Raw genomic sequence first — 26,507 nt, 5'->3', positions numbered from 1 at the left:
AGAAAAAAGAGCTATGCAGGTGTGAAAATCCCCAGCAAATAGCTCCTGGAAACGTGGCCATGGCAAGTCGTTTAGAGCGAAATAAATACACCAAGATTATGGCATGGCCTCAGGGACCCCTAATATGCCAAATAAGATCCAAAATCTCCTCTTTTCCCCCGTCTCTACCGTGCCTATCGCCCACATAATACAAGCCGCCCATTCTCACGTCCCCTGCAGACGTGAACACAAGTATGAAGGAGCAGATTAGAATGGACATCCCAGCGTGAAACAGGGGTGTAGGGTATTTAAAGACACGAGCTGAAATGTGGGGCCAAGGGAAAAGACATGGAAGGAAAGTCGACATATTATATGGGTGATGGAGACTGTAAACAAAAACCTCTATCGACATCTATTGGTCATCTATTTGACCTTTACCCAAATGAGCCTAGCCAGAAGTTTTAGTCCAGCTAGTCATGCTATGGTCATGCTAAGCCGTGGTCTACAACTAGTTGGGTTTGTGGCTTAGCCTCAACAGTGTGTAATATGGAGGAGTTATACGGCTCAGAGGACGTTGAAAGGTAGCCAGAATAAAGCACATGTGTTTACATGAGTCAGCAACGTTCAAAAATAATACTTGGCTCCCAGGCACCCTCCATTTTCACGTTCAAAGTCGGTCTATCGCCCTCTATTTTTCCCTGTTTTTTAAACAACCCAAACCGCAGCAACTCTATCACAAGGTTAAATGTGTCCTGCACAGCACAGCACACCCATCTATCCTAACCTGCGGAAAAAACCAGCACTACTTGTACAGCATGTCTGAATTTTCCGAGTCGTTGCTCTCGCGCACCACCAAGCGAGGCATGGTACGAATGGACGACAACGACGACGACAGTGGCTCTTCGGCCCTGCTATCAGCACACACAACCGGCACTGAAGGCACGGAGGAAGACAAGGGAGAAACTCGCCCCACGGAGGATGACAAGAGTGTGGACAAGGTGCCTACCACATCCGAAGAGCAACACAGCAACGAAGAAGATCCGTCTACTCAAGGTCTGGATGCTACACAGCTGCCGTTGCCTCTTCTTCGCCACACCCAGGAGTTTCTGACGTCTCTACTGGAACGCAAGTATGCCACGCCGCTAAAGCCCGACGAAATCTCGGACCTGTTCCACAAGTTCTACGCGCGGTTTCACGAAAAGGCCACGCAGTACTGCGCACAAGCAGCCCTGGAGAGGACGAAGGATCAGCAGATGGAAACGTTCCAGGAGATGGCGGCCCGCAAGAAGCAACGGGAGGCACGTGATGTGCAGGTGGGGGTGTACGACCAGCTGGCAGAGGACCTGGTGTGCGATTCTGTCTACGATAAGCTGTTCATCATGTCGTCGACCATCTCGTCCGACAAGGCGCACAACAGCTTTCTGCGGGACCGGATCAGAGCTCTCAGTGAAGTGGGAGTGGGCATGGACAATTTGGAACTTAAGATGAGTGGCGTAACTCCTGACAACGAGGTGGAAGACAGAAAGAGAGAGGAAATCAAGGATCAAATCAAAGAGGAAGAGCCAGAGAAGGATACAGAGAACTCGGAGGGGGATAAGGATACTGCAGACTTCGATGTTGATGGTAAAGAAACAGACTCGAAGGTTGATGGCTTCACTACAACCAAGGATGAGAATAAGAACACTACCGACATTCCAGAAACTGAGAACAAAAAGGAGACTCCAGAAACACAGAAGGATGGAACTTCGAAATCCGACAAATCTGAAAAACCAAAGAATGGAAAACATGAGAAACCAGACTCTTCCAACAAAAAACACAAACGACCCAACATTTCAGAGAGCGAATTTAAGCAGATGCTGCGCCCTGCTGGAGACATTCTTCTCGAGATGAACAACTCGCACACCCCCCGAGAAAAGTTGGAGAAGTTAGTCCAGGCACAACAAAACATTGTGGAGACTCTGACGTCTATTGTCGCAGCTTCTACCAATGCCGATTCCATGCTTCCAGCTCTCATTTACACTCTGGTTAACGAACGAACTCCCAATTTGTGGGCCAACCTCATGTTCATCAAGCGATTCCGACGAAGCTCTGGTCTTCAGGGCGAATCCTTGTATTGTCTGACTAACTTTGAGGCAGCCATTACGTTCCTGGAAAGTGTGCTACCCCACGAGATTGGCATTGACCTTGATAACGTGGCTCCCAACATTGATATCAGCGCTCTGGTTCAGCCCTGGCAAGTTCCACGGCGCCATTCGATCGCCAGTGGCAATAACACACCCACCAGACCCACAAATGCCGCTCGAAGAACTAGTGTCATGAACACGGTAGAGTATGCCCAAAGTGCAGTTTCCAATGTGGCTGATAACGGCATTCGGGTGACACTGGGAGGCACCCTGGAGACGTCCTACAAGTTCCTCATGGGCAAGTTTTCTTCTCAGCCACAGCAACAGACGCTCGAAGAAGTGCGTAAGGCCACTGGACTCGAGGCTGAACAGCAGTCGCAGCATTCGAACAACTCGTCGGCTTCTTCCACTCACAGTGCCGAGCTCAATCTGGCTGACGCTGCTGCCTCCGGCCGAAATAGAGGCAACTCCACTAGCAATAGCATTCTGCGTAGCCTGGGCAATCGAAAGCGGTCTTCCACCGCTGGCTCACAAAATTCGCTGCAATCCGTGGCTTCAAACACTTCCGGACGTCTCTCGACCTCCGGAAACGTGCCCCGATCGATCTCCATGGACCACCTAGCGACAGAGGAAGACGCAGAGCAGCCCACGTCGCTGTCTGGACGACTAGGCGGAGTCATTCGCAACTTCAGAAGCTCCACACCAAACCACAGCACACGGTCGCCCAACTCCGGCTCTCCTATCCGAGAGGCCCGAGGCACTAGCATTTCCAGCACGTCCGAAACCGAGTTCATGCCCAAGATGATGCCCCATATTGCTCCTCCGCTGCAAAATGTGGTTGGAGCCACCTCTTCCACAGAGCTGACTCTGGGCGACGTGGACGCCATGTTCCACGATTATAAGCGTCTGGTCCAGCATCTCAACGAGATTGGCGCTTTCAAAGACAAGGACACCCATTAGCATATTAGTCAATGAATACGAATACATGATTGAGAAGATAACTGTACAGATACACAAATAGTATATAGGCAATTATAGCTCGTACTTTATGTCGACAATAAGCAGTAATAAGTTTTTGATGTGGGCACAGTAGAATTAGTCATTGTTATAGGTAATATATTATGTTCACAGACAACTTGATTAATCCAGCTCCTCGAAACGACCACTCTCCTGGGCAGCTCGCATGGGATGATCAAAGTTGACAATTCCCAACTCCTTCATTCGGTTAAAAAGGTACATGAGTTTTTCGGCCTCCCGTTCCTTCTCTTCAGGGCTCATTGCGCTGATTTGTTCCTGTAGCTTCTTCAGCTCTTGCAGTTCAGGTGTCAGCTTCTGTCCTGTGACTTTATCATAGCCAAAACCAGAGTTAGATGCAGGTCCAGTGGAGGCAGAAGAGGCGGCGAATCCAGTAAGGTAACCCGCAGCATAGCCGAAGCCAATGGCATCTGTGAACTTGTCCTTGTTCTCTTCACACAGCACCCATTGGGCCTCGTTGACCAGAAACTTGCAGTCCTGGAACTCGGGCTCCTCTGTCACCTTGAGAAGTCGGCTGGGAATACTCTTGGTCTTTCCAATGGCCTCCTTTCGGTCTTCGTCAGATGGCAAGAAAACTCTACAGAGGATCTCTCTGGCTGGTTCTGCGCCATCGACAGTTGTGACGATAGGGACCAGAGGAGCAAGTCCATAGAGTAGCTGAGCCAAGGCAGTGATGTCTGGATAGGTGGCACACAAAACCTGCTTGAGTTGCACCTCCAACGTCTCCAGATACGTCACAAACAGCTTCTGCGACTCCACTGCGACATCAGGACGACAACTGATAATGGGGATACAGGGGTACAGAAGCTCTGGGTTTTGAGTGGCTAGAGTGAGCACATGAGGCACAATCTGTTTCAGAGTTTCACTTGTCTGTTTCTCCTGGTCCTCTCGAACTGTCTTGTAGACTGTAATGAGACAGACAAATCCCGACAGGATTTCTCTCAGATGCTGTAGAAGCAGGTTCTTGTCCTGTTTCTTCTTCTCCAGCTGATCCTGCAGATCTGTGAGTCCCAGTTCCAGGCCTTTGGCAAGGGTGGCGACATTCAAGCCCTCAATACGCTCCGACGAACACAGAAAGAGGATTCGTCGGCATATCATCTTTCCTCGTTCGTCAGTGTCGGGATATGTTGTTGTGGCCCAGTTAACCAATTTAGGGGCTTTGGTAGCTGATGTGATGTATTGTCGCAGCAAAAAGTATCCATTGGACACCGTTGCGGCCAGATTGAGAGTACTCGCCTCGTCCAGAGAGCCATCGAGAACATGTGTGGCGATATCATCTGCAGCCGAAATGCCACCGATTTGAGTCCAGGCCTGAGCCGTGGTGAGTGACATTTTTAGCGCGTCACAGAGCAGGGGATCCTGGGGCTCACTCTGAAAATCTTCATAGGCTGTTTTCGACGACATTTTTGGTGGACTGAAATGGTATTGTGTTGGGTTGTGTACTTCCAAGAGAGAGATGGTGTATGTGATGTCATATGTGTGGAGATGCCCGATCATAGGGTTTCGTATGCATACTGATGCATGATTGATGCACTACAGAAGCTTCCAAAGGTTTCGACATGTCTGGGCAGATGGATGGCAGTGGTTGAGGTGGAATAGAGATCGTTGGTGGGGTTATTTAGGTCAGCAAACAGTTTCAAGCTGAAAATATCGCCCAGAAAGTACATGTAGCATACCAGCGACCTCTAACCATCTTCCCCGCCTCTGTTCAGTGCCCTATGCCCCGTTTAAGCTTGGTGAATGTCTTAGAAAGGTGGCGAACTTCAGACTGCGGCTAGTCGGTAAATGAGGTATTTCGGTACCGAGAGCGATTCTCAATTCTAATTTTTGTCTGTTTTCTCGAGTGTTTATCCCTGCATCGAAATACACACGGCTGGTGAGTGGCTGTTTGGGACACCTCGGGACCATCAAAACAATGGCTACAACTTATCATAAATAGGGTTCTCTATCAGAAGAACAATGGTATGTATGAGTAGTTGTATGGTGGCTTCAGATGGCCATTTGAACAGCACAATGAATATATTGAGAGAAGCAACAGAGAAGCAAGTTCAGTACATGTAGTTTTTGGACAAGTCGGTTTCAATTTTTAGGGGGAAAGTTGTACCGATTGAAACTGTTTCATGTCGACTTGATTAAATTACCCTATCCATCACCAATGGTTACATCAAAGGTATCAGTATCTCGGACTACAGTACGTTTATAGTAGTTCAAAAAGTTCACTGTTAAGATACCTGTACTTTAGGGAACCTGCTCAGGGTTATATTTACTGTACAGCATGTTTCTTCGCTCACAAGATATCTCGAGATCATCGACATAATAGCCTCAAGCTTTCAACGCGCGAAACGAATCTCGCCGAACCTATCTTATGTAGAAGCCATCAGAGTGAAAAAAGTAACGTCGACTGAACCAATGGGCAGATCAGGTTATTGGAATTGACTCTTGAATTGAATCTTCTCGGTCTGCACTACACTCTGGGACACTTTTCGTTCTTTAGTGTCTCGTCTCTGGAGCCGAAATCGCTCTCCTACGATACATGATGTTCAATCAAGTTGACTTTCTTCAGCAGGAGCCAATCATGGGGACTCTTGAAAGTCATCAACAGTATTACCTGTATCTGTAATGAACATCCACTGGATCAGTTGCTATGCATTCATTAGAACTGCGCTGCTATGACCGGCCTACATACCAATCGGGCGTCAGCTTTCATCGCATATTCAACGGGCATGTGCACAAGCTCTCCAAATGTTCATGTCTGCCCACCCGCTTAATATATACACTCTTTCCGTCATAATCAAAATCTATTGTATATTTTCCCTTCCGTCTACTTCTTGCTAGAAAGAGCTCCGTACAGCTTGCCCTCCTCGGCAATGACGTCGGCGAGGAACTCAATCTCGGTTCGTCGTCGACCCTCGTCCAGCCAGTCAGAGGCCAGCTTTCGGGGCCATCCCTTGAGAGTGTTGACCTCAGCCACGGCGTCGTATAGCTTGCCCTGCTCCAGAGCAATGTTGGCTCGAGCAAGCACACTCTCGACGTCGTCTCCCTTGGGCACTCCGCTCTTCTTGAACAGCAGAGAGGAGAAAATGAGGGAGCCCAGATGACCGGCGACACCGGCGTTAACAGGAACCAGAGAGGACTTTCGTAGCTCAGGCTCGAGCAGCTTGAATCGAATGGTAAGCTGGGCAGGGGTAAGAACTCCCTCGGTCTGAGCGACCTCGGGAATAGAGTCCAGAGCGGCCTGCAGCAGAGGATCGTCACCAGCAGCCCGTCGGATGGACTCGACGTAAGGGCCGAGGGCCACGGGCTCGGAACCCTTGAGAGCACCGGTGAGCTTAGCGATGGCAAGATGCAGAGCTGCGGTTCGGCCGGAGGCGTCAACGGCCTGCTCGGTCTTGAGAGCCAGGTCCTGCAGCTGGGTGAGGGAAGTCTGGAGGTCCTTGAGCTTGGAGAGACGGCCCTCTCGCTCGGTTTCGACTCGCTCGGCAATCTCCTGGGCGTACTGCTTTTGTCGCTCGGCCTCGACGGCCTGAATCAGGTTGTTGGCGTGAGAAGAAACAAGGGACTTGGTGGCCTCAATCTCGACTCGGAGACGGTCGTGGTAGACCTTCTCAGAGTGGGCTCGCAGAGCGGCAAACTCGTTTCGCAGCTGCTGCTCGGCGGCAGACACCTTAGACGAGATTTCCTCGCCGGTGGAAGCCTTGAGCTTGGCCAGCTCGCTGTTGAGCTTGTTGATGGAGTTCTTAGCTTCCTCGGCGGCCTCAGACTTGATCTGGGCCACGTTGTGCTGCAGCTGGTCGACCACGGTGGAGACCTTGGCGGAGAGCTGCTTGGCGGCACCAGAGGGGGCCACGGCGATCAGATCATTGAAGGTCTGGACGGCGGCCTTGACGGCGGGGTCAGAGTCGTTAGCCAGTCGCACAGCGGGCACGGTGGTGTTGTCAGTCTTGGGGGAACCACTAGAGACAGGGGAGGCGGTGGCAGCAGGAGCGGGGGAAGCGACGTCCTTGGCCACGTTGGCAGCGGGAGAAGATGCAGACTTGGCAGAAGTAGCAGCATCGGTGGAGTCGACCGCTCGCCAGGTAGCACCGGACTTGGGCACTCGGACGGTGGACTGGTCAACGTCATGCTTGGAGGTGGGAGTCGCGATCTTGAGTCGGCCGGATCGCAGCTGCTGCTCCTCAATGTAGTTGATGGCGTGCTCGGCCGCGGGCACGTACTCGACAAACAGGCTCTGGAACTGGTCGTTCTGAAGGGAGTAATAAACACCTCCGGCAAAGGCGCCGGCGCCGACAAAGGTGGAGAGCAGCACAAAGTTTCGGAACTTGTGAGTCTTCTTCTTCTGCTTGGAGGCTCCCTCAAAGGTGGCTCCGGGAGGCTTGCCCGAGGCAGCAGAGGCGCCATTGGCTGTTCCAACAGTGGAGCCGGTAGCGGGCTTGGCGGCCTGCTGGAGCCGAGAGGCGGTGCTCAGCATGCGACGCTGCACAATTGACCGGTGCATGGCTGTAGCTCTGATCATTGTGTGTTTGGTCGAGGTTTTTTTCTGTTCAGTACAGACCTTGTGTGGTGAGGAACAGCAATAGCAAGGGTGGCTTTTGATTGGGTGCAGGTGCCCTTACCCTGTTGGGAGGTTTGTCTAGGTGCCTGGGATGGAGGACAATGTTTTGTCACTGTCAAGACGGGATATTGTGGGGATTTGAGAAATATATTTGATCAGCCGGTCTCGAAGATTATATTCGCGCTTTCGCCTTTGAAATTGCTCCTTTTGTTGCCGTTTCGAACTGTAGTCTCGTGCTACTGAGTCTCATGTTAATTTTTGTTTCGGCCTCGACTTAATTAACTCTAACCAATGTTATTTTCGTGCATTAACGAAACTCGAACGCACGATCAGTCACACTCTCCACCATCAAATATCACGTACAGACTGGTACCCCATACATACTACCATCTGAAGACGACACACCACCCATCATGACTACAACAGCTCCAGCCCCCCAGGTGTATGGAGGCGATGAGGTGGCGACCCTGGTGATCGACACCGGGTCGTCGTACACTCGAGTCGGATACGCCGGAGAAGATACCCCCAAACTGGTGGTTTCCACAGAGTGTGGACTGATGGCAGACGAGGATGTCGAGATGGAGGACGATACAAGCAACACAACCAAAAAATTAAACAAGTACAAGGTTGGCGACTCCGCCAATCTGCCACTGCCCAACATGGAGGTGCTTCATCCTCTTACCGACGGGATTGTGGCTGATTGGGACGCGGTGCAGAATATTTGGGAATACTCGCTGGCTCGACTCAATGCCGACACAAAGACACACCCATTGATGCTGACGGAGCCGTGCTGGAACACGCAGGCCAACAAGCTCAAGGCGCTTGAAATCGCGTTCGAGAGCCTCGAGGTCCCGGCATCGTACTTGGTCAAGGACGCTGTGGCTTCTGCGTTTGCTGCAGGAAAGGGAAACGCACTGGTACTGGATGTAGGATCTGAAGTGGCTTCTGTGACACCTGTCATTGATGGATTGGTGCTTTACAAGCCCGCGCGACGGTCACAGTACGCTGGAGACTATTTGGATAGACAGATTAAAAAGGTGCTTGTTTCACGAGGAATCGATCTCACTCCTCGGTTCGAGATTAAGAACAAGAAGGCTGTGGAGATGGGTGAGCCACCTGTGTTCACCAAGCGGGAGCTTCCCAACGTCACTCATTCCTTCACTGATCTGCAGGTGTCTCGTATTCTCTCTGAGTTCAAGGACTCCATGTGTCAGGTGAACGATGTTCCCCTGACTCCAGAAATCTCTGGTGAAGCCGCCGACCGGGTCTTCGAGTTCCCCACGGGCTACAGCACAACTTTCGGAGCAGACCGTCTGTCTACTTCTGAGAGCTTATTCAAGCCCAGTGAGTACCCTTTTGACGGAGAGACTGTGCCAGATACTGCGCGGGGACTCAGTGAGATGGTGGTGGACACAATCAACGCTTCCAACGTGGATGTGAGGGCTCACCTGGCTAACAACATTGTTATCACTGGTGGAGGGTCGCTGGTTCAGGGTCTCAGTGATAGAGTCAGTAAGGACGTGACCCAGGCCCTGAGTGGTCTTAAGGTCCGAGTTGCTGCTGCTTCCAACCAGGAGGAGCGACGACACGGTGCTTGGATTGGCGGTTCTGTTTTGGGCAGCCTGGGATCGTTCCATCAGCTGTGGGTCAGCAAACAGGAGTGGCAGGAGAAGGGAGGAGACTATTTGGTCGAAAAGAAGCGGTTCAAGTAAAGGACTAGAACTAAGATTGTATAGATGGAATGTATTATTTAATGGCAATAAGTTCTTGTCACAGTCGGTATTCTATAGGTACATCCTGTACATACTGTACTTACACTTGTACACTATGTACATACTGTACATGCGTACAATACCTTGTAGTACGCAGCAGTGGCTACTTTTACTTTCTTCATGATTAATCATACAGTATGTACTGTAATATCTACAACTAGAGATACATGTTTACTGCTTGTACGATGGTATCGTACAACCGCCCCGTTCTTCCTCAGCTCGCTATAAGTAAATTGTTCACATTACGAAAACTGAACGGTCCATTCATCCTCGTTCAGTGCAGATAATAATAAATATGCTATTCCTATTTGCAGTTATCTCAATGCTTAATCCCATGATCAGTTCAAAAACTTCCAGTTGCGCTCCTCCATACCCTTCATGACATGCTCGACAAGCTTCTGACGTCGGGACTTGAGGTACGAGCACTTGTCCAGAAAGTTGACCTTGGCTCCCGGAATCCTGTCCCACTTGTACTCAAACAGCTCTGACAGCCCCTCGGTGTGCAGCTCAAGATCCTCCTGGTTCTTGAGGAAGATTTCCCGCTCCGGCTGGGCGTCCAAGAAAAATGCAAACGCATAGGTCCACAGCAACGTCTGCCGAGACTGTCTGAGAATCTCGAACGACGATGGCAGGAACCGCGACTCCAGCCATGTCATTTTGCCTTCCTTCTGCAGCGTCTCCATTGTCTTAGTAATGTTCTTGTACGTCTTTTCGTCCAGCTTGGCACTGTCTCGATGATTGTTGTACCGCGTGTAAAAGAACATATATCTGTCAAGCTGTTCTCGCTTAGCATTGACGCTCTTCTGATCCTCCTCGGCCTGCTCGGGAGAGTACATGTTGCACTGATAGTTTGAGGAGCCATGTTTGGCCCAGTCTCCTAAACACACCCAGCAAAAGTGGTTGCCACACTGAGTACAGTTGATGTGGTTGCATCCTCCATTCTTCTCAATGGGATTAGTGCACTTGGGACAGGGCTTTGTGTTGACAGACATCCACGTCATGGTTTCAGACTCATCCCGCAGCTTTTCGAGCCATCGAGCTGCAACCTTACAAGGACATGGTAGATGGTCTTCGTCAATATTGCAGGCAAGACAAAATTGTTGGTGACAGTTGCACTCTGCAATGGGGATGACGGATTCATCTGTGACGGAGATGTTGGCCTTGACGGCCTTGCCACAGTCTGGCGCGGGACACCATTTCATGTCATTGTGGGCACGAACATACCGGGTGCACAGAGTGGATTGATACTTGGCTTGCAGCTTTTTGTCAGTCAGAAGCATGACGGCAGGCTTGGGTACAATCTCTTTGCAGTTCATGGGACAGGTGATATCCAGCGAGCCGTTTTCCTGAATCTTTCCACGCAGGTAATGAGAGTAGCATTCAGTGCAACATTCGTGACCACAAGCCAGCTTGAATGACGTAGCCTTGTCTTCGTCGCAGCACAGAAAGCACATGAAATCGGGCCTAGGCTTAGAAATGACAAACTCCACAGGATCGTCACTTAACATGCCAGCTTCTCGCAGCACCTTTTCGCCTTGCTCCAGGTACTTTGTGATCACATGGTCCACCTTCCAGTCATCTTTCCATAGCAGCAGCTCTGCTCGCCACGGTTCCAGAGCCGTGAGTTCCGAAACACGTGCCACGTCGGCTGCCTGGCCCTTGAGGAGATCTTCGGGTTCCAGCACCCGTTGACTGCTGGCAGCCAGAGCCGTGTGGTCGACTTGGATGGCCTCGCTGTGAGACATGGCGCCAAAGTTGTCGCTTGAGGGCTCCATTTCCTCATCTTCTTCCCAAAACTGCGAGTCTTCCATGTCCTGGTCCTCGCTGTCGTAGTCCAGAGACCCGTCCGAGGGGTAAGACTCTTCGTCGAATTGCGACGACTCGTCTGTGTCTGTCATGGTGATGTTGTGAGAGCTGAAGGGCAAATGTGACTTGAGAGCAATAGTCACCCGTTTCTCGGTCGCTTCAAACGCTTGTAGGGATGTCGATGGTAGGGGCGCTGAGGGTTGGGACTTGCTACAAGATTGATAGTTTATACTGACAGTGCATCAGTGTGGCAAACCCCGTGACAGAATCCATGTGCTAGTAGCTAAAAGCGAGGGCTTTGTTGGGACAGCAACCAGGGGGTGGTTACAAGGCTACAGCCGGCGGTTGATAATAGAGGTTATACATAATTCTCTACTCTTGCCCTACACACCCACATGAGCTCCAAATGTTGGAAGTCCACTGACTCACTTTTTAACTTACACTTGCCCCGCGTTTCTCATCCAGATGCCCCATTCATGCACAGGTCTCTTCCATGCGAGTTAACACTTCCACACCTGGTATCTTAGACACACAGGAACGATAGGGATGACAGGTGGGACAAGTCGAAGCATTTCTACTTATGGCACTTCGGATTTTATATGCGTTATGTAACCAAACGCTTCGGATGGCACAAGTCCATCTTTATGGCCCTCTGATATCTTCCCACCTATCTCTGACTAATAGCAACGCAGCTCCAAGCCCCGAAGACTTATCATCGGTAGGCTTTGAGGTTGCCCAACCTCGAAGAAATAGCTATCAGGGAGACTCAAAAGACACGTGGCTGAGATTCAAAGGGGCACAATATGGGGCTTCAGCCCTGGCCAATGTGGCAAGTGCAATCGTTATTTGGCGTGCGCTGACTATTTTAGTATTCAAACTTCTGCCAGATAACATCGAAATTATAGCTAGGTGTGCGCAACAGCCGAAAAGGGCTCATCAGCCACATCTCATTGTAGACAGGGATCGTGCAATACTTCAGCTATCGTACTTGTGGTACTATGAGCTACTGTAACATAAGGACCTCAAACTATTGTACTCCATGTAGACTCAACCTGTCTGCCTCATCTCTATTATAATAGCTCATATTATCTCATGCCAAGTTTACATACTAGAGATGCAGGTACAATATGGTTACGATAGCAGATACGCAAAACATTCGATAATTCTCATCTGGCATCTATCTAATACTGCTAAAGACTACGAGAGCTAGTAGCCAAGGAGGGAATCGTGCTCTTCTTCCGTTGCGGTGTTCCTTGTGCCGTGTCTAAATCTGTCCCTTGATGTCGATTTTCATAAAGGCTTGCTGTCGATGTCCCTCAACCACAGGATAAGTCTCTTTAGAGCTCAGACCCTTGGGACCCATGAACTGCGCCACGCCCAGCCCCTCCAACCACTCGGTGCACTCGCCCTCCGACTCAAATCCCAGCCACTCGGAAATCGTTTCTAAAGGAATAGTCGGTCTAAAAGACCGCGTCAGTTTACAAAGAGCCAAAATACGTTCTCGCCCCACAAAGCTGTCCATCACGTAGCCACTCATCAGGGGAGCCGTTCGATACAGCTGAAACAGCTCTACATAGTTGCGAGTCATCATGGCTGTCTTCACCTGCAGCGCGTGCTGCACAGGCTCGTAGTTTGCTGCCTCTTCGTCGTCCAGCAGCTCAACCAAAATGTCGCCAACCTCTTGCTTGTTCTGTGTGTGCAGCAAGTACAGCAGCCGGTAGGCAAGAAACTCCAGCCGGTTGCCGGGCAGGCCCTCTTCGTACAGCGTCTTAAGTTGCGCCTGACACTGGTTGTACTCGCCCAGGTCGCTCTTTTCCAACGCGATACGGGCGTGAATTTCGTATACCTTGACCGTGAATGTCGTTCGAATACGCTGCACCGTTAGGTCTTGCCGCATCGACTTAAACTGGTCACAGATGTATGCGTAGTTCTGGTCCTGCTTCCACTTGGTCATCAGCAGCTCCAGGGTGCGTTCCAGCACGTCCACGGGCCGAACAGTATCGGGATTAGGGGCGGAGGTCAGCCGCAGGTACTTCTTCTCCAGGGCAGTACTTCGTCCTACAAGAGGCTGGTCGGTGGTCACTTCGGGGGCTGGGGACGCGTTAGCGTTGCCGACTACCGCTTGTTGCTCGCGCATGAAACGCATCTGTCGGTCTTTCCGCGATATGCTTCCGATGTTCTCCACATAGCCCTCCCCATGCTTGCTGTTGGTCTTCGTCTTCTTTGGGGGCATCGTGGAGTTGAACTGTTTCTTGTTAGTGTCAAATGCAGGTCGTTTCTTATTGTTGGTGTTGAGGTTGTGGTTGTAGCCGTTGTTGTTCATGTGACCATTGTTGTTACTATTCGTGTAGCCGTTGTTGGTGGGCAGGAAAACGGGGAGCACCATTTTACTCCAATCGATCGAATATGCAGTATTGGTGTTATACGCCTCGGTGATCACCTTACGCAACTGAGCCTCCATGATAGGCTTGTCAGGGCCGCTAGGACATCGTGCAAAACACGCAGCGGCAAACTGTTTGAGTCCTTCAGGCCAGTCGGACGCCGACCCAGACGTAGGAGGAGGTGGCGGAGGCTGCACTGGTGGGCGAGCCAGAGATAAGCGCGAGTTCACGGGTGTGTCTGTATTAGTGACGTGTTTTGTGACATGACAGTTGCCACGGTTATACTCACACTTGTGGTTCATGTTTAGAAGCGGGAAAGAATCTGTGTTAATACTTTACCTGTGTTTGTGTTGTTAATGCGAAAATGAAGATGCTTCTGAGAGTACAGTAGCACGTCGTTTTGTCGGAGTTTAGTGTGTTGGGTTGTGAGGAGAAGAAGATAACAGTTGCTGGCTTCAAAAAATATTGAATCCAAAATTCATTGGACATGTGTAGGGTTAGGGTTTGTCTGGCGACGGTAGGTGCACATGAGATTACTTGCGTGTATTGCATCATATGGTATGAGTGTACGTTATGACATAGACAAGGAGAGGTACTGTAGTCGGTACGAGTCGTTCCAGGCGGGGCTTTGAGTAATATATTTGCCCATGCAGAAGTTGAGGGAAATATTGTACTTGTACTTAATCGGATGAAGCTCACTAATTACTGTACTGTAAGCTCTTCCCGTCTCAACCCCTCAAAACACAGTTTCCACTAATTAGACGTCTTCAGACAGTGGCAAAAAAAATGAAGACAGTACATGTAAATGGATGCCTGAGGTGTTAGAAATCCTGAGCTTGAGCAGTTTATCTGCTCTCAAATTTTTTATTCAGTAGGTTTCCAGCAAATTTCTACAAGGATAAGGTCCCCCTTTGTATCCATACATTTCGTTTCACTTACTCTCTAGAATGCATGGTACAATCCTTCGACTGTTTGAACTATCTAACTTTGGGTTTCTGCATCTGCAAAAGATCCACCACCAAGTATCACCATATGTAGTACATTCCTCTTTTACAATCAACAAATCACACAGCATCACACAGCATAGAAATGGCCGCGGAACAAAGGAAGCTACTGGAACAGCTCATGGGAACTGAGGCTCTCGAGTCGATTCCCACCCGTCAAAAGATTGATCTATACGACCCCAAGGTGTGCCACTCCTTCACCGTCGGTCTCTGTCCTCATGATCTGTTTGTGGGCATGCGGTTTGAGAAGGCGTCGTGCAACAAGCTGCATCTGGAGCAACACCGAATGGAATACGAGCTGCTTGTGGAGCAGGGTCGAAATCTCACACCTCTGGAAAAGGAGTACGAGCGAGAACTGGCAAAATACGTGGTGGAGTGTGATCGAAGAATCGAAGAGGGACAGCTGAAACTGGAGGCGACCCACGACGAAGTCAACCAGATTCGGGAACTCACAGAAAAACTGGAGGCTCTAGATGGGTCTATTGCTATGAGTGTGGAGGAAATCAAACTGCTTGGAGAGCTGGGCGAGATCTCGCGAGCCTTGGCTGAAATGCAGCAGCTGGACTCGAAACGAGCGGAACGAGCGCTACGAGAGCGCGAATTGGCGAAAATGATGACTGTTGCGGGTTTCTCGGGTCACCAAAAACTCCAAGTGTGTCCCCCTTGTGGCGCTTACTTGTCGCGTCTGGACACTGACCGGCGTCTGGCTGACCATTTCCTCGGAAAAATGCATCTAAACTACGTGACGATTCGAAAGGAATATGCTCGAATCAAGCAAAAGCTGCGTGAGACTGGAAGACGATAGGTGCGAGTGGTTGGTCACCGCACAGTGCGGAGCGGTAGTGCAAGTGACTGACGAGAACGCCGTATTCGATCATTCGATGAAGGTCCCCGCATAAACTTGGTCGTGTGAATGCGTTCAGACTTGATACTGTTCTCATGCTAGAAATTAGAAGCGACGGCTTAACAACTGCGTCGAAGTGTGATCAGTGGTGAAGGGATCATGGTGGTCTCCATACGTATTTAATGTATATACACCTTAGATGGTTTGGTAATGGATAATATAATGTGCAAGTAGATACAGGCTACAGCACGCACTCAGTAGACCATATTCGTATTCAGACAGAGTATGGCACAATCAGGAACTAGTGTACACCTCCAAGATTCGATCATGGGCTGGCTACATGTATAAATAACGGAAGAAACGTTTGAAATGAGAAAGCTGAAGTCTACTGGAATTAGGAGATACATGCACGAGTATAGTTCCGGTACTTGTAGAGTATTGTGAAATTATATATCTCCATTACACACACCTTTAACTGCCTATGCGGGTGATCTATAGACATAACCTCTAGTTAATATGAGACGTACGAGTAAGTATCAATGCTCGTAAAAAAGTGTACAGGATGTACAGGTTCACAATTTTATAGCTGCTCCGTTACCTGATTTGCGACTTCTCAACGGTTCTGATTTTTCGCAAGCGAGGTCAATCAGGTTATTGGTTCTTGACACGTTGAGTGTACAGTAACTATTGGAGGCGTTGACATTGATCTACTTTTACGGAAATGTTCGGCTTACTGTACATGTGCCTCCCTACAAGTAGTATTAGTCTCCTGGAAATACCAATGAGAATTTAGAGCTCGCTTATTATACCTCTTACAGCTCATAGTGTTTCATCTTTCGCTTTTAAGCGACTTTCCCGAACTCCTATTCGTCTTCAAGCTACAGTAGCTACGAGTACTTGCAGGCCACATAGTGTTCCAGCTCGATCTGCTAAAACGAGGGTTAGGAAGTACCTCAATGCCTGTGCAAATGCCGCTCGAAGATATCAGAGTCTCCTGGATCGGCTAATTTTTCTTGTTGGTCTTTTGACAGATTATCAAAATGCAGGTTTTAGAGACTCCAAAGCAATGTACAAGCTGTCCCTGACACTTAAGCGCGTCTATAATTGCCCATTCAGGAGTTCGAGAAATAAAAATCGAACGAAATCAAGCGAGCCTCGGCTCTGATCAGCATACCAGACCGAGACATTGAGCACGCCCGTCGATGGGGTCTCAGAAGAGCGGCTTACTCCCCTTTGGTTCGGCCGCCTCACCCTTACCCAAGACGTTCTATTCACACTGTGTCTACTATGATTTTACCCCACAATATCACATGCATAGCACCCTGCATGTGGGGTAGACACGCGCTGGACTTGGGTTGTTTGGGGGTGGAGGGAAGTCAATCGGAGCTTGAGTGACGGGTTTGGTAGTGGCAGAAACAATGTGAAAGTGGACTTGACTTGTGCCAATGTCATTTTGCGTCTAGAGAGTAGTGTGCCCCTGACATGCCGCCAGTGTGCCAATGTGTCCAACCAGTGCATTTGTCCGCTTCAGTTGAATTGATCCGGGATCGGCCTGTTGAGCGTTGGGAGACGGAACAAGGTGCAAAATATTGTGTAGTTGGGGTAAAAGGACCCAAGACAAGGAGGGGTCAATACGAAGAGGAACCTCAAATGTAAATGATCCATGTGATAAAGATAACACAAGGAGGCTGTATTGTATCTTGTGCGAGGTTGCGGTGGCGAAGATCGCCAGCCCCTGCTTCAATGCCTCAATTGAGCCATGTACGATACAATAGACAGTATCGTTCAAGTACTTGCACTTGTGTATATACTTGTACTTGTACTTGTGGCCCTTACATAATACTATACGTGAGCTTCGATGGGTATCATCTATAGGTATAACTGAAGTGCACTCTGCAGCATGTAGTGCTGGTAAGTACGATACAAATACTCTTAGTACTTGTAACAGAACTCCCCCACCACCATCACTACCTCTACACGGAACGGAAGATACCAAATCTGTTCCCGTTCCACTTGTTATTGTACTCGTGCTGTATCAAGCGGACATTAGCTCCAAGTCCTAAACGAAAACAGCGGGGCGTCGGTGGCTACGCTGGGCTTGCTAGATCAACGTAACGTCGTCCATAGCCGTATTTCCCCAGCTTTAGAGCTCCGAACGGGCATTTGAGATGCACTCAAGGTTTCTTTTTGCCCTCGGTTTTTTGTTTTTCGGACCCAAGGCTTCGGCCATAGATCTTTCCCCATGGGGCTTGAGAGAAGGCACCGTGCGTTGAACCGGACATTTGCACTTGTACCTGTTTATTGTGTGTGTGGCGGCGTATGCTTTTTGAGGTTGCTATTGTTCATTTGCGGCTTTCGGACGGTCACTTGTGTGTACGGTCCGTATTAGAACTGTGCGTATGGTACCTGAGGTGGATTTTATGATTACTCAACAGAAAAGTGACGCTCCAACCACAATGAAAGAATACAGTAATGGAACCACGTAAAACAATTGCTCTCGAGGGATACGAACACTGAAACGACTCTGTGAGAGAGCCCCGAAGTAGGTGGGGAACGGGCTTGTCAAACGCACGCAAACCCGGAGATTGTCAACAATCACAAGCCGGTGGTGGCACTACACTCCCAGCTCTAGTTCACTAGTTGCTGCATGGTGAAGGTCCGTTGGTACATGTCGCAACAAAGAGATATGGCAGAAAAGAGGCAAAATTAATGCGGGGTATTGAAGCTTAACGAGTCAGCGGCGGTCCTGCGTCCGCGTCTCCGAACTGAGTGGGTGAGATGTTTTTTCCGGTCTTGCATTGAGCTGCTATGTGGTACCGTTCTCTGTCATGGATTTCAGGTGCATTTCCATATTCCTTCACCTCTCGGCCGTGCCTGCATGCATAATCTGCTGCGTTAATAGTTGACACACTAAAGTGGTGGACCCCGCGTAACCCTATTTGGCAGTTTAGAGTGTGAAGGAGTGTGAAAATGCAGCTAGGAAGTGCGAGACAGAAACCAGCACAGAGAAAAAGACAGATAGATATATATGGCGGTAAAGACACCACGATACTTCCCCCAGATCACAGACGCCTGATATCTTGAGTTCATAAAGGCACCATACTGCGCCCCTCACGACTTGAACACTCAACACAACCACTGGATCACACATCTACAGTGACACACACACACACACACACACACACACACACACACGCACACATCAAGTACAGTGCCCTTCATCTTTGATCACCATGACCAACGTCGAGCTGTCACAACAGTCGTCGACTGCGATCGCTAACCCGGTAAACCCAGTGGAAGAGCCTCCCAAGAAGAAGAACAAGAGAGGCCGGCCTCGTCTACAGACTTCTTCTGCAGCTCAAGCTGAGGTGAGTAAAACGTCATGCCCAAACGAGCAAATTGCAACTATCGACGTGATATCTAGCATACGGAGTGCATCATGTTTCTCGTGTCCTTCATGGTGGATTGTGATTATATTTCCTCCCACTCCTGTGTTGCGATACAGCAGTATCCGAGATTTGTCCGAGAGGGGTAATCTCTTGTGGCAAAACACAATATGCATCAGTTCGAATGTTCACTAGTTGCAGTATATTTGCGATTTCATGACACATAACTAACACAGCGACGACGAGCTCAGGTGAGAGACGCTCAGAGACAGTACCGTCAGAGACGTGACAACATTGTGCATGAGCTCACTGCCCGTGTAGAGGCTCTAGAAAAGGTCATTTCGTGTGTAGAGTCGTCCTTCTTCGAGTTCTACCAGCGAGGAGTCCAGGTGGCAGTGCGTGAAAGCAATGATGAGCTGATGCAGCTGTTTGCGTTTGCTGGCATTCGAATCGGTGGGTTTGTGCGAATGACCAATAACACCGACCCCAGCCACAAGTTAACAGCCGACATGGTACTCAAGTACAACGACTACGTGTCTAACCCCGTCAGCACGTTCCAGAACCACACAATGGGCTCTTCCCCAGTGTCTTCTCGTACAGATGACGAGTCGATGATGCCCTACGCACAGAACATAATCAAAGACCTTCCTCACGAGATTGTGGAGTGGATCAAGCGAAACGAGGCAGAGCAGCTGCTCGAGATTCAGCATCAGAATCACTCGCCAAACTCCGATCTCGACATGTCCAGCCACCTGTCTCTGACCCCCGATTCTTCCTCTCACGACATTCCCAAGCCCACCGCCGACATTCTTGCTCCCTTCTCTCTGACCCCCGATGAGGTGGTCAAAAACACGTTCCCCAAGTCAGACACCCCTGGCTATCCCCATGATTCCAAACCGTACGCATCTCTGGACTCGGCAGCAACCCCTGCGAAGGTAGGAGAGGTCATTTTGACCCAGCGAAAACATCTGATGGAGTCTGGGCAGGACGTATTGGACAATATTCACACATTGCAGTTCCCCGTGATTTTGGACCGACTGTGCGAACGTATCTTCAGACGAGCACTGTTCGAAGTGCTAACGGCGTACATTCAGGGCAACAAGGAGAAGCTTCACAGATTCTACGCTCATGGTTTCCACGAAGACTTCTCTATCCCGCGAGTCATCACATGTCTCAAACTTCCCATTTCCGTGTCGGGGTCTTACTGGTCAGGTAAGGTGGATGAAGACTCTAACTTCCCTGGGTACATGGGCCCAGTTGCTGTGGAGAATGAGTACCTCAAGGCCAAGGCGCAAGGAGCCAGGATCGACGAGTCTATTCTGATGGACCAGTTGACTCTACACGGTGTCAATCTCGGAGAGCTGCCCCGATTCCGAATAGAGCATGTTGAGATGGCTCTCAAGATAGCCACGGTTCACTAACGTCGTCTCAAGCGGCACTTTTTATATTTATTAGATCATGAGTAACAATAGTAGAGATAAGAAGCACATGCCTGTACATACTGTACTGTATGGCTACGGTCGTACAAATTGTGGTTCGCTTTTTTTGGTGCATTTTATGGCGGTATGTATGTACTCTACTTGTATTCACTCGTACTTGTAGTACAATCCAACCATGCTAATAACTTATAGTACTTATGTACAATGCCAATCCACCACTAACTGCTCGTAGTGGCCACCTCAACAGGCTCGTCCTCCACCAATGTCACAGTATTTGTGATTAGTTCATCTTCCGCAGCGTCCTCCAGAGTGTTTGGTAGGAATCGGAATCCCCGTGCAAATGAGTGAGCAGCGATGATTTTACCCTTGACGAGGGCTAGAGGCATGGCTCTGTATGTTCGAGAGTCCAGACTCATGCTCAGATTGTCGCCAGTGACCCAGCAGTGACCCTTGGGGACCTGAATGAACTCGTTATCAGACCGTTCAGGATCTATAAGAATGATGTCTCCAGGCATACCACTGATTCGCTTGCAGACCCGCTGGTCTGAAGTGGTCGGCTTTATCGCCACGACCACGTCACCAACTTGCACGCCTCGCCCTCTGCTCTTCAGCTTGTCGATATTGACAAAGTCGCCCTTCTCATCAAGAGTCGGAATCATTGATGGGCCGTATGTGAGTGAAGACTCGAAAATGTGCATGCGAAAGAAATGGATGGCACAGCCTGCTCGAACCGCAATCGACACGGCCGTGCGCAGCTCCACGGGAATGCGCGAAAAGATGCCAAACATGTTCTAAGGGTGTTGTAATGAGTGGAGTGACCTGCAGCTTGGTCTGATGCGAGTGTGTGGGCTAGGGTTGGTGTAGTGCATTTTGTCATATTTTTACTTAGACTTTATTTGAGTGAATACTTACTTCATTGATACTCAATAATGCTGATATACAATAACTATATGCCGTTTGTCCTACCCCTTCTAACTTCTTCGATACATGTGTTTTTCCTGCTCAATCTTCTGATGGATTAGCCGGACAGCAATTTTGACTCCATCGGCAGTTCCAGTGATACTGACTGACCGTTCCAACTGACTGGGGTCCTCCGAGTCAATCACACGAATGTTGGTGCCGGACTTCTTCCTGATTTCCGAAATAGAGGATCCCCCCTTGCCAATAATAGCTCCAATCATATCCTTTCGTACGTTGATCTGTTGAGTGGTCTGTCCTGAGGCTTCTCGAGGTGAAAACTCGCGAATCTCAGGACCTCTGGCATCCTGGCGAACAGGGCGATCACCCCCTCGACCTCGAGGACCAGTAGGAGGCTTGAAATCACGTGGTCCGTCACGTGGTCCGTCACGTGGTCCATCCCTAGGTCCATCCCTAGGTCCGTCTCGGGGTCCATCTCGGGGTCCATCTCGGGGTCCATCTCGAGGTCCATCTCGAGGTCCACCGCTGTTGTGGTATCCTGCACCTTCTCGATGGTTATTGTAGTTGTGTCCTCCGTGGTTGTTATATCCGTGGCTATTGCTGTTTCCGTTGTTGGTGTATGTCGAAGCAGAGGCGGCGGGTCCCTTGGGAACGTTTCGGAGATCGATATCCGGAATCTCCACCCGACGTCTTCGAGTAATGTATGTATTGCTTCCAACGTACTTTTCATTCTCCTTCTGTCTGACAAACGTGTCAGGGTGACCGTACACGCCAGTGACCAGCTTAGAGATGTATGGAGCTGAAATAGCTGTGGAGGAGTCGATCTCGTAATTGGCAGCATCTGTGTTGTTTCCATTAGCCTTCAACCCGTCCATTTGGATAAACAGAATCATTTTGAGAAACTCACGAACAGCCTTGATGACTGCATTCGCATGTCCTGAAACAACCACGCTTCTGTCAGTGCTCTGAGGAAGGGTAGAGATGCCTACGCTCACATGGACACCTGTGACAATATCAATAGGTCGAGATGCAAACAGGTTCTGGTTTGTGGCGATGTTGATCTGTGGAATCTCTGATAACACCTGATCCTCAAACAGCAGTCTAAGCCGTCGTGTGATCATTCCAGGAGGAGCTAGGGCTGTGTCGAGGTCCAATAGAGCCTTGATGCAAGTATCCAAACCGGTACACGGTCCTTGTAGAAGAATCACGTTTTCCGGCGCATTCACCGTATCCACCACCTCAATCGTCATTCCTGCATCCTCCACAGTCTTCTTGACCGTCTTATCCACCTTGTCTGTGGCGTGTCTGCTCATCAGCAGTCGCAGGGTGATTTTCGTCTGATCCAGCACTTTGTCGGATACTCTCTTTTCGCTGAGCTTGTCATTCTTGTCGTTGATCCGTTCAAGCTTTTCCTCCACCTGGGCCACTACAGATGCCTCGTCGGCAGTCTGTTCAGATTCCACCGTCGTTTCTGCAGTCTCTTGAACTGGTGCTTGTGTTTCGTTAGAAGTCTCTGTGGTTTCCTGCTTGACATCAGCTGTTTCATCTGTACCAGCCTCCGTTTTAACCTGATCCTCCTTGGACACCTCAGTAGCTCCTCGCTTTTTTCCACGCTTCGGTTTGTTTGGTTGATCCTTGGTCTCCTCCTGGTCCTGAGAAGATGGCACTTCCTGCTTGACATCCGTGTCGGCAGAAGCCATCGTCACATCCTCGTCCTTCTTCTTGTTTCGTCCTGATCGTCGAGGCGGCATGGTATTGTCGTCTTCGGCGGTGTGGTTTAGTGATGTCTCTGTTTTTGGAGTCACGATTGGAAACAAAGTGCGAGTTGCATCTTCGGAGTAAAGTTTGAGGTGTGCAGGACCAAGTGCAGGAAGAGGTCATTAAGGATCATGTAAAAGTGCAAGCAGATTAGGAATTACATGGGAGCGGAGTATTTACACTTGTTCGAGTGATATCTCCTTTGTCGGGAGGCCATAGTATTTGTACTAACACCTTTTAATCAACAATTCAGACTTTTATTCTAGGGCAAAATAAAATCTCCTTAACTTAGATCTAAGTTCTTACTTGACTGTCTTTTTTGAGAGATACTTCAGGGATCCTTCTACGTACGGATACGTACACTATGTACTTTACTGTTGCTTATGAGAGACATTATATTGTAGCTAGGACGTGGCATGCATAGGAAATAAGAGAATCCAATAGCCCATAATACTGTTGCGTATCAATCAACTGCATCACCTTCTCATCAATGTCACTTACTACTGTAATACTACATTGTTCATCTGACTAATCAAGACGGCCCTTAGAACGCCAAGACATTATGTCAGACTACAAGTATCGTACTACAAGTAGTACAATGGAATGTTTCAAGAAATAATATTACGGGCTTCTGCTGTACGTGTTCCACTTCATTGCTTCTATCATTTAATCATTGTATTACTGTACTGACACTGTACATGCATACTTGTACAGTATACTCCAGACGTGAACTCATTACCGGCCATGTTCTCGTTGCACACCACTTTCTTGCATGTGCTCTTCGGACGGGCCATTTATCATTAAAATGCTCCTGACGCACCTAACTCCTGATGTTATGCTCCTGGAATCCTCTCTCTCTCCCTCTCTCTCCCTCTCTCTCCCTCTCTCTCCCTATCTCTCTCACACACACTACAGGAAACCTCCACCGACTCGAGCCCAGAACATTCGCTCCTTGAGTCGGATACACTCGGCCCACACCTTGTTTTCAGAGGCAACGCCATCCACCTTCCAAACACCGTCCTTGACAGACCGCAAAAAAGTCAGGTAGTCACAAACAGCTCGCACTCGCACCAGACAGTAACCACACAGAGGGTAGCCCTTGCCTGCAGTCAAGGCAGAGGTGTTGGGACCAGCTTCACCTGACTCGCCAGTCTCTCCAGCGGCGGCATGAGCTGTTCGCAGATAGTGAAGACGGGCATAGACCAGAGAGTGGTTTCGAGACTCGCCACAGAGAGCACAGGCCGAAATAGTCGCCATGGGAGGCGACACGTTGTTGGAGGAAGACGTTCGAGAGTCATGCGAGTGTCGGGACGAATCGTGGGAGGCCCTTGATTCCAGATCTCGGGCAGTCTGAGCCCGTGCTTCTTCTCGCGACATGGGAGGCGTGATGTGATTATCCTCCTCGTTCACCTTTTCGGGTTTCATCAGCTTGGCATCACGAGCAAAGCTGACCAATGCACTGACAGGTCGTTGCTTGGGGGGGTGATCGGGAGCAACCACGTCCTTAGAGGTGGTAGCGTCTCCGGAGTGTGCGTCCTTCAGAAGCTCTCCGTTGGCATCTCGGGGAGCTCCAGCAGACTCGCTGAATCCTCCATTCAGCCACATGTTGGTCATCATGTTGACACCGTACAGCTCGTTGACAGCTGCGATTGGGTCGATGACAATAGTTCCTTCCAAAATAGCCATCTGGACTGCTCGTCGGGCAAGCCACGATAGACCGGGTGCCAGGTCAAGTCGCAGAGTGGGCTCAAAGTCTTCGGAAATGAATTTTTTGAAAAACCGCGTATCCTTGAGTTGCAGTTGTGGGGGCTCTTTGTGAGATTGTGGTGACATGTACGACGAGTAGATGGATGTGAGCGGGGACTGGTCGTCGTGCTTGAAGGGGCCCTGGTGTGTGGGTGGAGTATGGGGTACGTCATCGTTGGAGGAAGTGGCAGCGACGTCCGTAGAAGAAGTGGAAGACGACGTGGGACCGGCCGCATGAGTTGAGGCCGAGTTAGTGGCAGACTCAAGAGAAGCTTCTCGCTGCTTAGCAGCCTGTCGAACCAGAGCAATGAAGTCTCTAAAAGAGGCCAGATCCTGTCGAAGATGAGGCCTGGAGGGAGAGTTGAGTTCTGCTGTGGTAGGTGCGGCAGTCATTCGCTTTCGAGATGAAGGAGCACGGGAGAGACGAGGTCGAGTAGCAACTGGTGGGGGTCCAGAAACGTTGGTGGAAGAAGCGTTTGCTGATCCGGGTAACGACGAGTGTTGTTTGTTGTCAGAATCACCCTCTGCGGCAGACTCAAACCCATCGTCTGATCCGTCATTCGTGGTTCCGTGAATGCTGTCTCTTTGTGTAACACGGTCCTCCTGCTCCTCCTCATCGCTCTCCTCGCCCAGGTTCTGTAGTCGATCTTCCTCCTCGTCTCGCTCCTGCATGGCCTGCTTTAGTGCACTCAGCTGGGCCTGTAGACTCTCGAGCAAGTTGTCTCGCTCCTCAAGCTGCACCTTGAGCTGGTCGTTGCGCTTCTTGGTTTCTGCCACTTCCTTGGCGGCGTCTCTTCGAGCGTCAGACACCATGTTGTTGGCCTCATCAAACAGCTCCGCTGAAAGCTCCTGCATCTCCTCCCGCAGGTTCTGGACCTCAGTTTTCAGCTCCTTGTTCTCCACGTTGGCTCGATCCTTGTCACGCTTCTCTCGTCCAAGCTCCTCCTCCAGCTCAGACTGTGTTTCCATCGCTTGGAGAAGCCGGGTGGACAAGGAAGACACCTCCTGGGTGAGCTCCTTGATGTGTACAGAGGAAGCTGCGGAGGCCGATGCCATCTGGGCGGGGCCGACGTGAGCATGCTGCTGCGTCTGTGTCTGTGTTTCAACACTCATGGGAGCGTCCTCTGTTTTGTTGCTTTTTTGCGCCATGATCAGAGGGCCTATAGGTGAGATTAAGTATCCAGAGTCTACTGTGTTTGGCTCTGACAAACTACAGAAAATAGACTTTGAGCTTCGCGGGACACTAGGATATGGTTGCGAACACATGGTTCCGTACTGCTTGTAGTACTACCAGTAGTCCTAGTAGTAGTGTTATAAGTGGTATTTCCGTCACTTTGGTTGCTGATACTTCAGTTTTACCTCCTCCAAATTGTATCCGGTTGTCGCTAGCCTAATACCTGTCATCTAATCTGAGCTATCATATGTGTGCGCCGTTATCACCAGCGTCAAATCACACCATTGGATCAAGAATCTCCGCCCCCACAATCATACTTTTGCCTCCGAGGGCGGAAACTCAACGATTTTCGGACTTTTTTCGACTCACTTATCTTTTGGAGATGAGTAAATTGTGAGAGAGCTTTTTCTGAATAAATCTGAGAGCTCTATGAACAAAATGTGGTGTGCTGTTCTCTTCTCTGTTATGACTGCCAAATGCAGTGTGCATACAGTCGGTACATACCCCTCAACAAACAAAGCTACAAGTACTAAGTACAAGCATTGTGTCTCCATTATGGGGTGAGATCGGAAAAACGGCATATAATAAAA

At 49.7% G+C, this 26,507-nt stretch overlaps 11 protein-coding genes across 11 annotated transcripts; 4 read left to right on the top strand and 7 right to left on the bottom strand.

Moving 5' to 3' along the window:
- Positions 1-578: 578 nt before the first annotated feature.
- Positions 579-3,062, top strand: YALI1_F35003g (uncharacterized protein; the record flags this gene model as incomplete). Its single annotated transcript, XM_505954.3, has 1 exon — positions 579-3,062. One exon carries the CDS (start codon positions 579-581, stop codon positions 3,060-3,062), a length of 2,484 nt encoding a protein of 827 aa, XP_505954.2.
- A 180-nt stretch (positions 3,063-3,242) lies between these two features.
- Positions 3,243-4,634, bottom strand: YALI1_F34963g (uncharacterized protein; the record flags this gene model as incomplete). Its single annotated transcript, XM_505953.3, has 1 exon — positions 3,243-4,634. The coding sequence occupies one exon, from the start codon at positions 4,632-4,634 to the stop codon at positions 3,243-3,245; it is 1,392 nt and encodes a 463-aa protein (XP_505953.3).
- Positions 4,635-5,958: 1,324 nt separating this feature from the next.
- YALI1_F34933g (uncharacterized protein) lies at positions 5,959-7,650 on the bottom strand (the record flags this gene model as incomplete). Its single annotated transcript, XM_505952.3, has 1 exon — positions 5,959-7,650. One exon carries the CDS (start codon positions 7,648-7,650, stop codon positions 5,959-5,961), a length of 1,692 nt encoding a protein of 563 aa, XP_505952.1.
- A 452-nt stretch (positions 7,651-8,102) lies between these two features.
- YALI1_F34928g (uncharacterized protein) lies at positions 8,103-9,401 on the top strand (the record flags this gene model as incomplete). The annotated part of the gene is made up of 1 exon (XM_505951.3): positions 8,103-9,401. One exon carries the CDS (start codon positions 8,103-8,105, stop codon positions 9,399-9,401), a length of 1,299 nt encoding a protein of 432 aa, XP_505951.3.
- A 398-nt stretch (positions 9,402-9,799) lies between these two features.
- Positions 9,800-11,359, bottom strand: YALI1_F34895g (uncharacterized protein; the record flags this gene model as incomplete). Its single annotated transcript, XM_505950.3, has 1 exon — positions 9,800-11,359. One exon carries the CDS (start codon positions 11,357-11,359, stop codon positions 9,800-9,802), a length of 1,560 nt encoding a protein of 519 aa, XP_505950.1.
- A 1,172-nt stretch (positions 11,360-12,531) lies between these two features.
- Positions 12,532-13,950, bottom strand: YALI1_F34870g (uncharacterized protein; the record flags this gene model as incomplete). Its single annotated transcript, XM_505949.3, has 1 exon — positions 12,532-13,950. One exon carries the CDS (start codon positions 13,948-13,950, stop codon positions 12,532-12,534), a length of 1,419 nt encoding a protein of 472 aa, XP_505949.3.
- Positions 13,951-14,737: 787 nt separating this feature from the next.
- Positions 14,738-15,457, top strand: YALI1_F34862g (uncharacterized protein; the record flags this gene model as incomplete). The annotated part of the gene is made up of 1 exon (XM_505948.3): positions 14,738-15,457. One exon carries the CDS (start codon positions 14,738-14,740, stop codon positions 15,455-15,457), a length of 720 nt encoding a protein of 239 aa, XP_505948.1.
- A 3,272-nt stretch (positions 15,458-18,729) lies between these two features.
- On the top strand, positions 18,730-20,303 carry YALI1_F34818g (uncharacterized protein; the record flags this gene model as incomplete). Its single annotated transcript, XM_505947.3, has 2 exons — positions 18,730-18,864; positions 19,119-20,303. The coding sequence occupies 2 exons, from the start codon at positions 18,730-18,732 to the stop codon at positions 20,301-20,303; spliced, it is 1,320 nt and encodes a 439-aa protein (XP_505947.3).
- Positions 20,304-20,539: 236 nt separating this feature from the next.
- YALI1_F34798g (uncharacterized protein) lies at positions 20,540-21,109 on the bottom strand (the record flags this gene model as incomplete). Its single annotated transcript, XM_505946.3, has 1 exon — positions 20,540-21,109. One exon carries the CDS (start codon positions 21,107-21,109, stop codon positions 20,540-20,542), a length of 570 nt encoding a protein of 189 aa, XP_505946.2.
- A 183-nt stretch (positions 21,110-21,292) lies between these two features.
- On the bottom strand, positions 21,293-22,990 carry YALI1_F34779g (uncharacterized protein; the record flags this gene model as incomplete). The annotated part of the gene is made up of 1 exon (XM_505945.1): positions 21,293-22,990. One exon carries the CDS (start codon positions 22,988-22,990, stop codon positions 21,293-21,295), a length of 1,698 nt encoding a protein of 565 aa, XP_505945.1.
- A 916-nt stretch (positions 22,991-23,906) lies between these two features.
- Positions 23,907-26,009, bottom strand: YALI1_F34749g (uncharacterized protein; the record flags this gene model as incomplete). Its single annotated transcript, XM_505944.3, has 1 exon — positions 23,907-26,009. One exon carries the CDS (start codon positions 26,007-26,009, stop codon positions 23,907-23,909), a length of 2,103 nt encoding a protein of 700 aa, XP_505944.2.
- Positions 26,010-26,507: the final 498 nt, after the last annotated feature.

This window comes from Yarrowia lipolytica, chromosome 1F (genome assembly GCF_001761485.1).
Source record: "Yarrowia lipolytica chromosome 1F, complete sequence".
NCBI classification, from domain to species: domain Eukaryota; kingdom Fungi; phylum Ascomycota; class Dipodascomycetes; order Dipodascales; genus Yarrowia; species Yarrowia lipolytica.
This window is presented reverse-complemented; position numbering and strand designations above follow the sequence as displayed.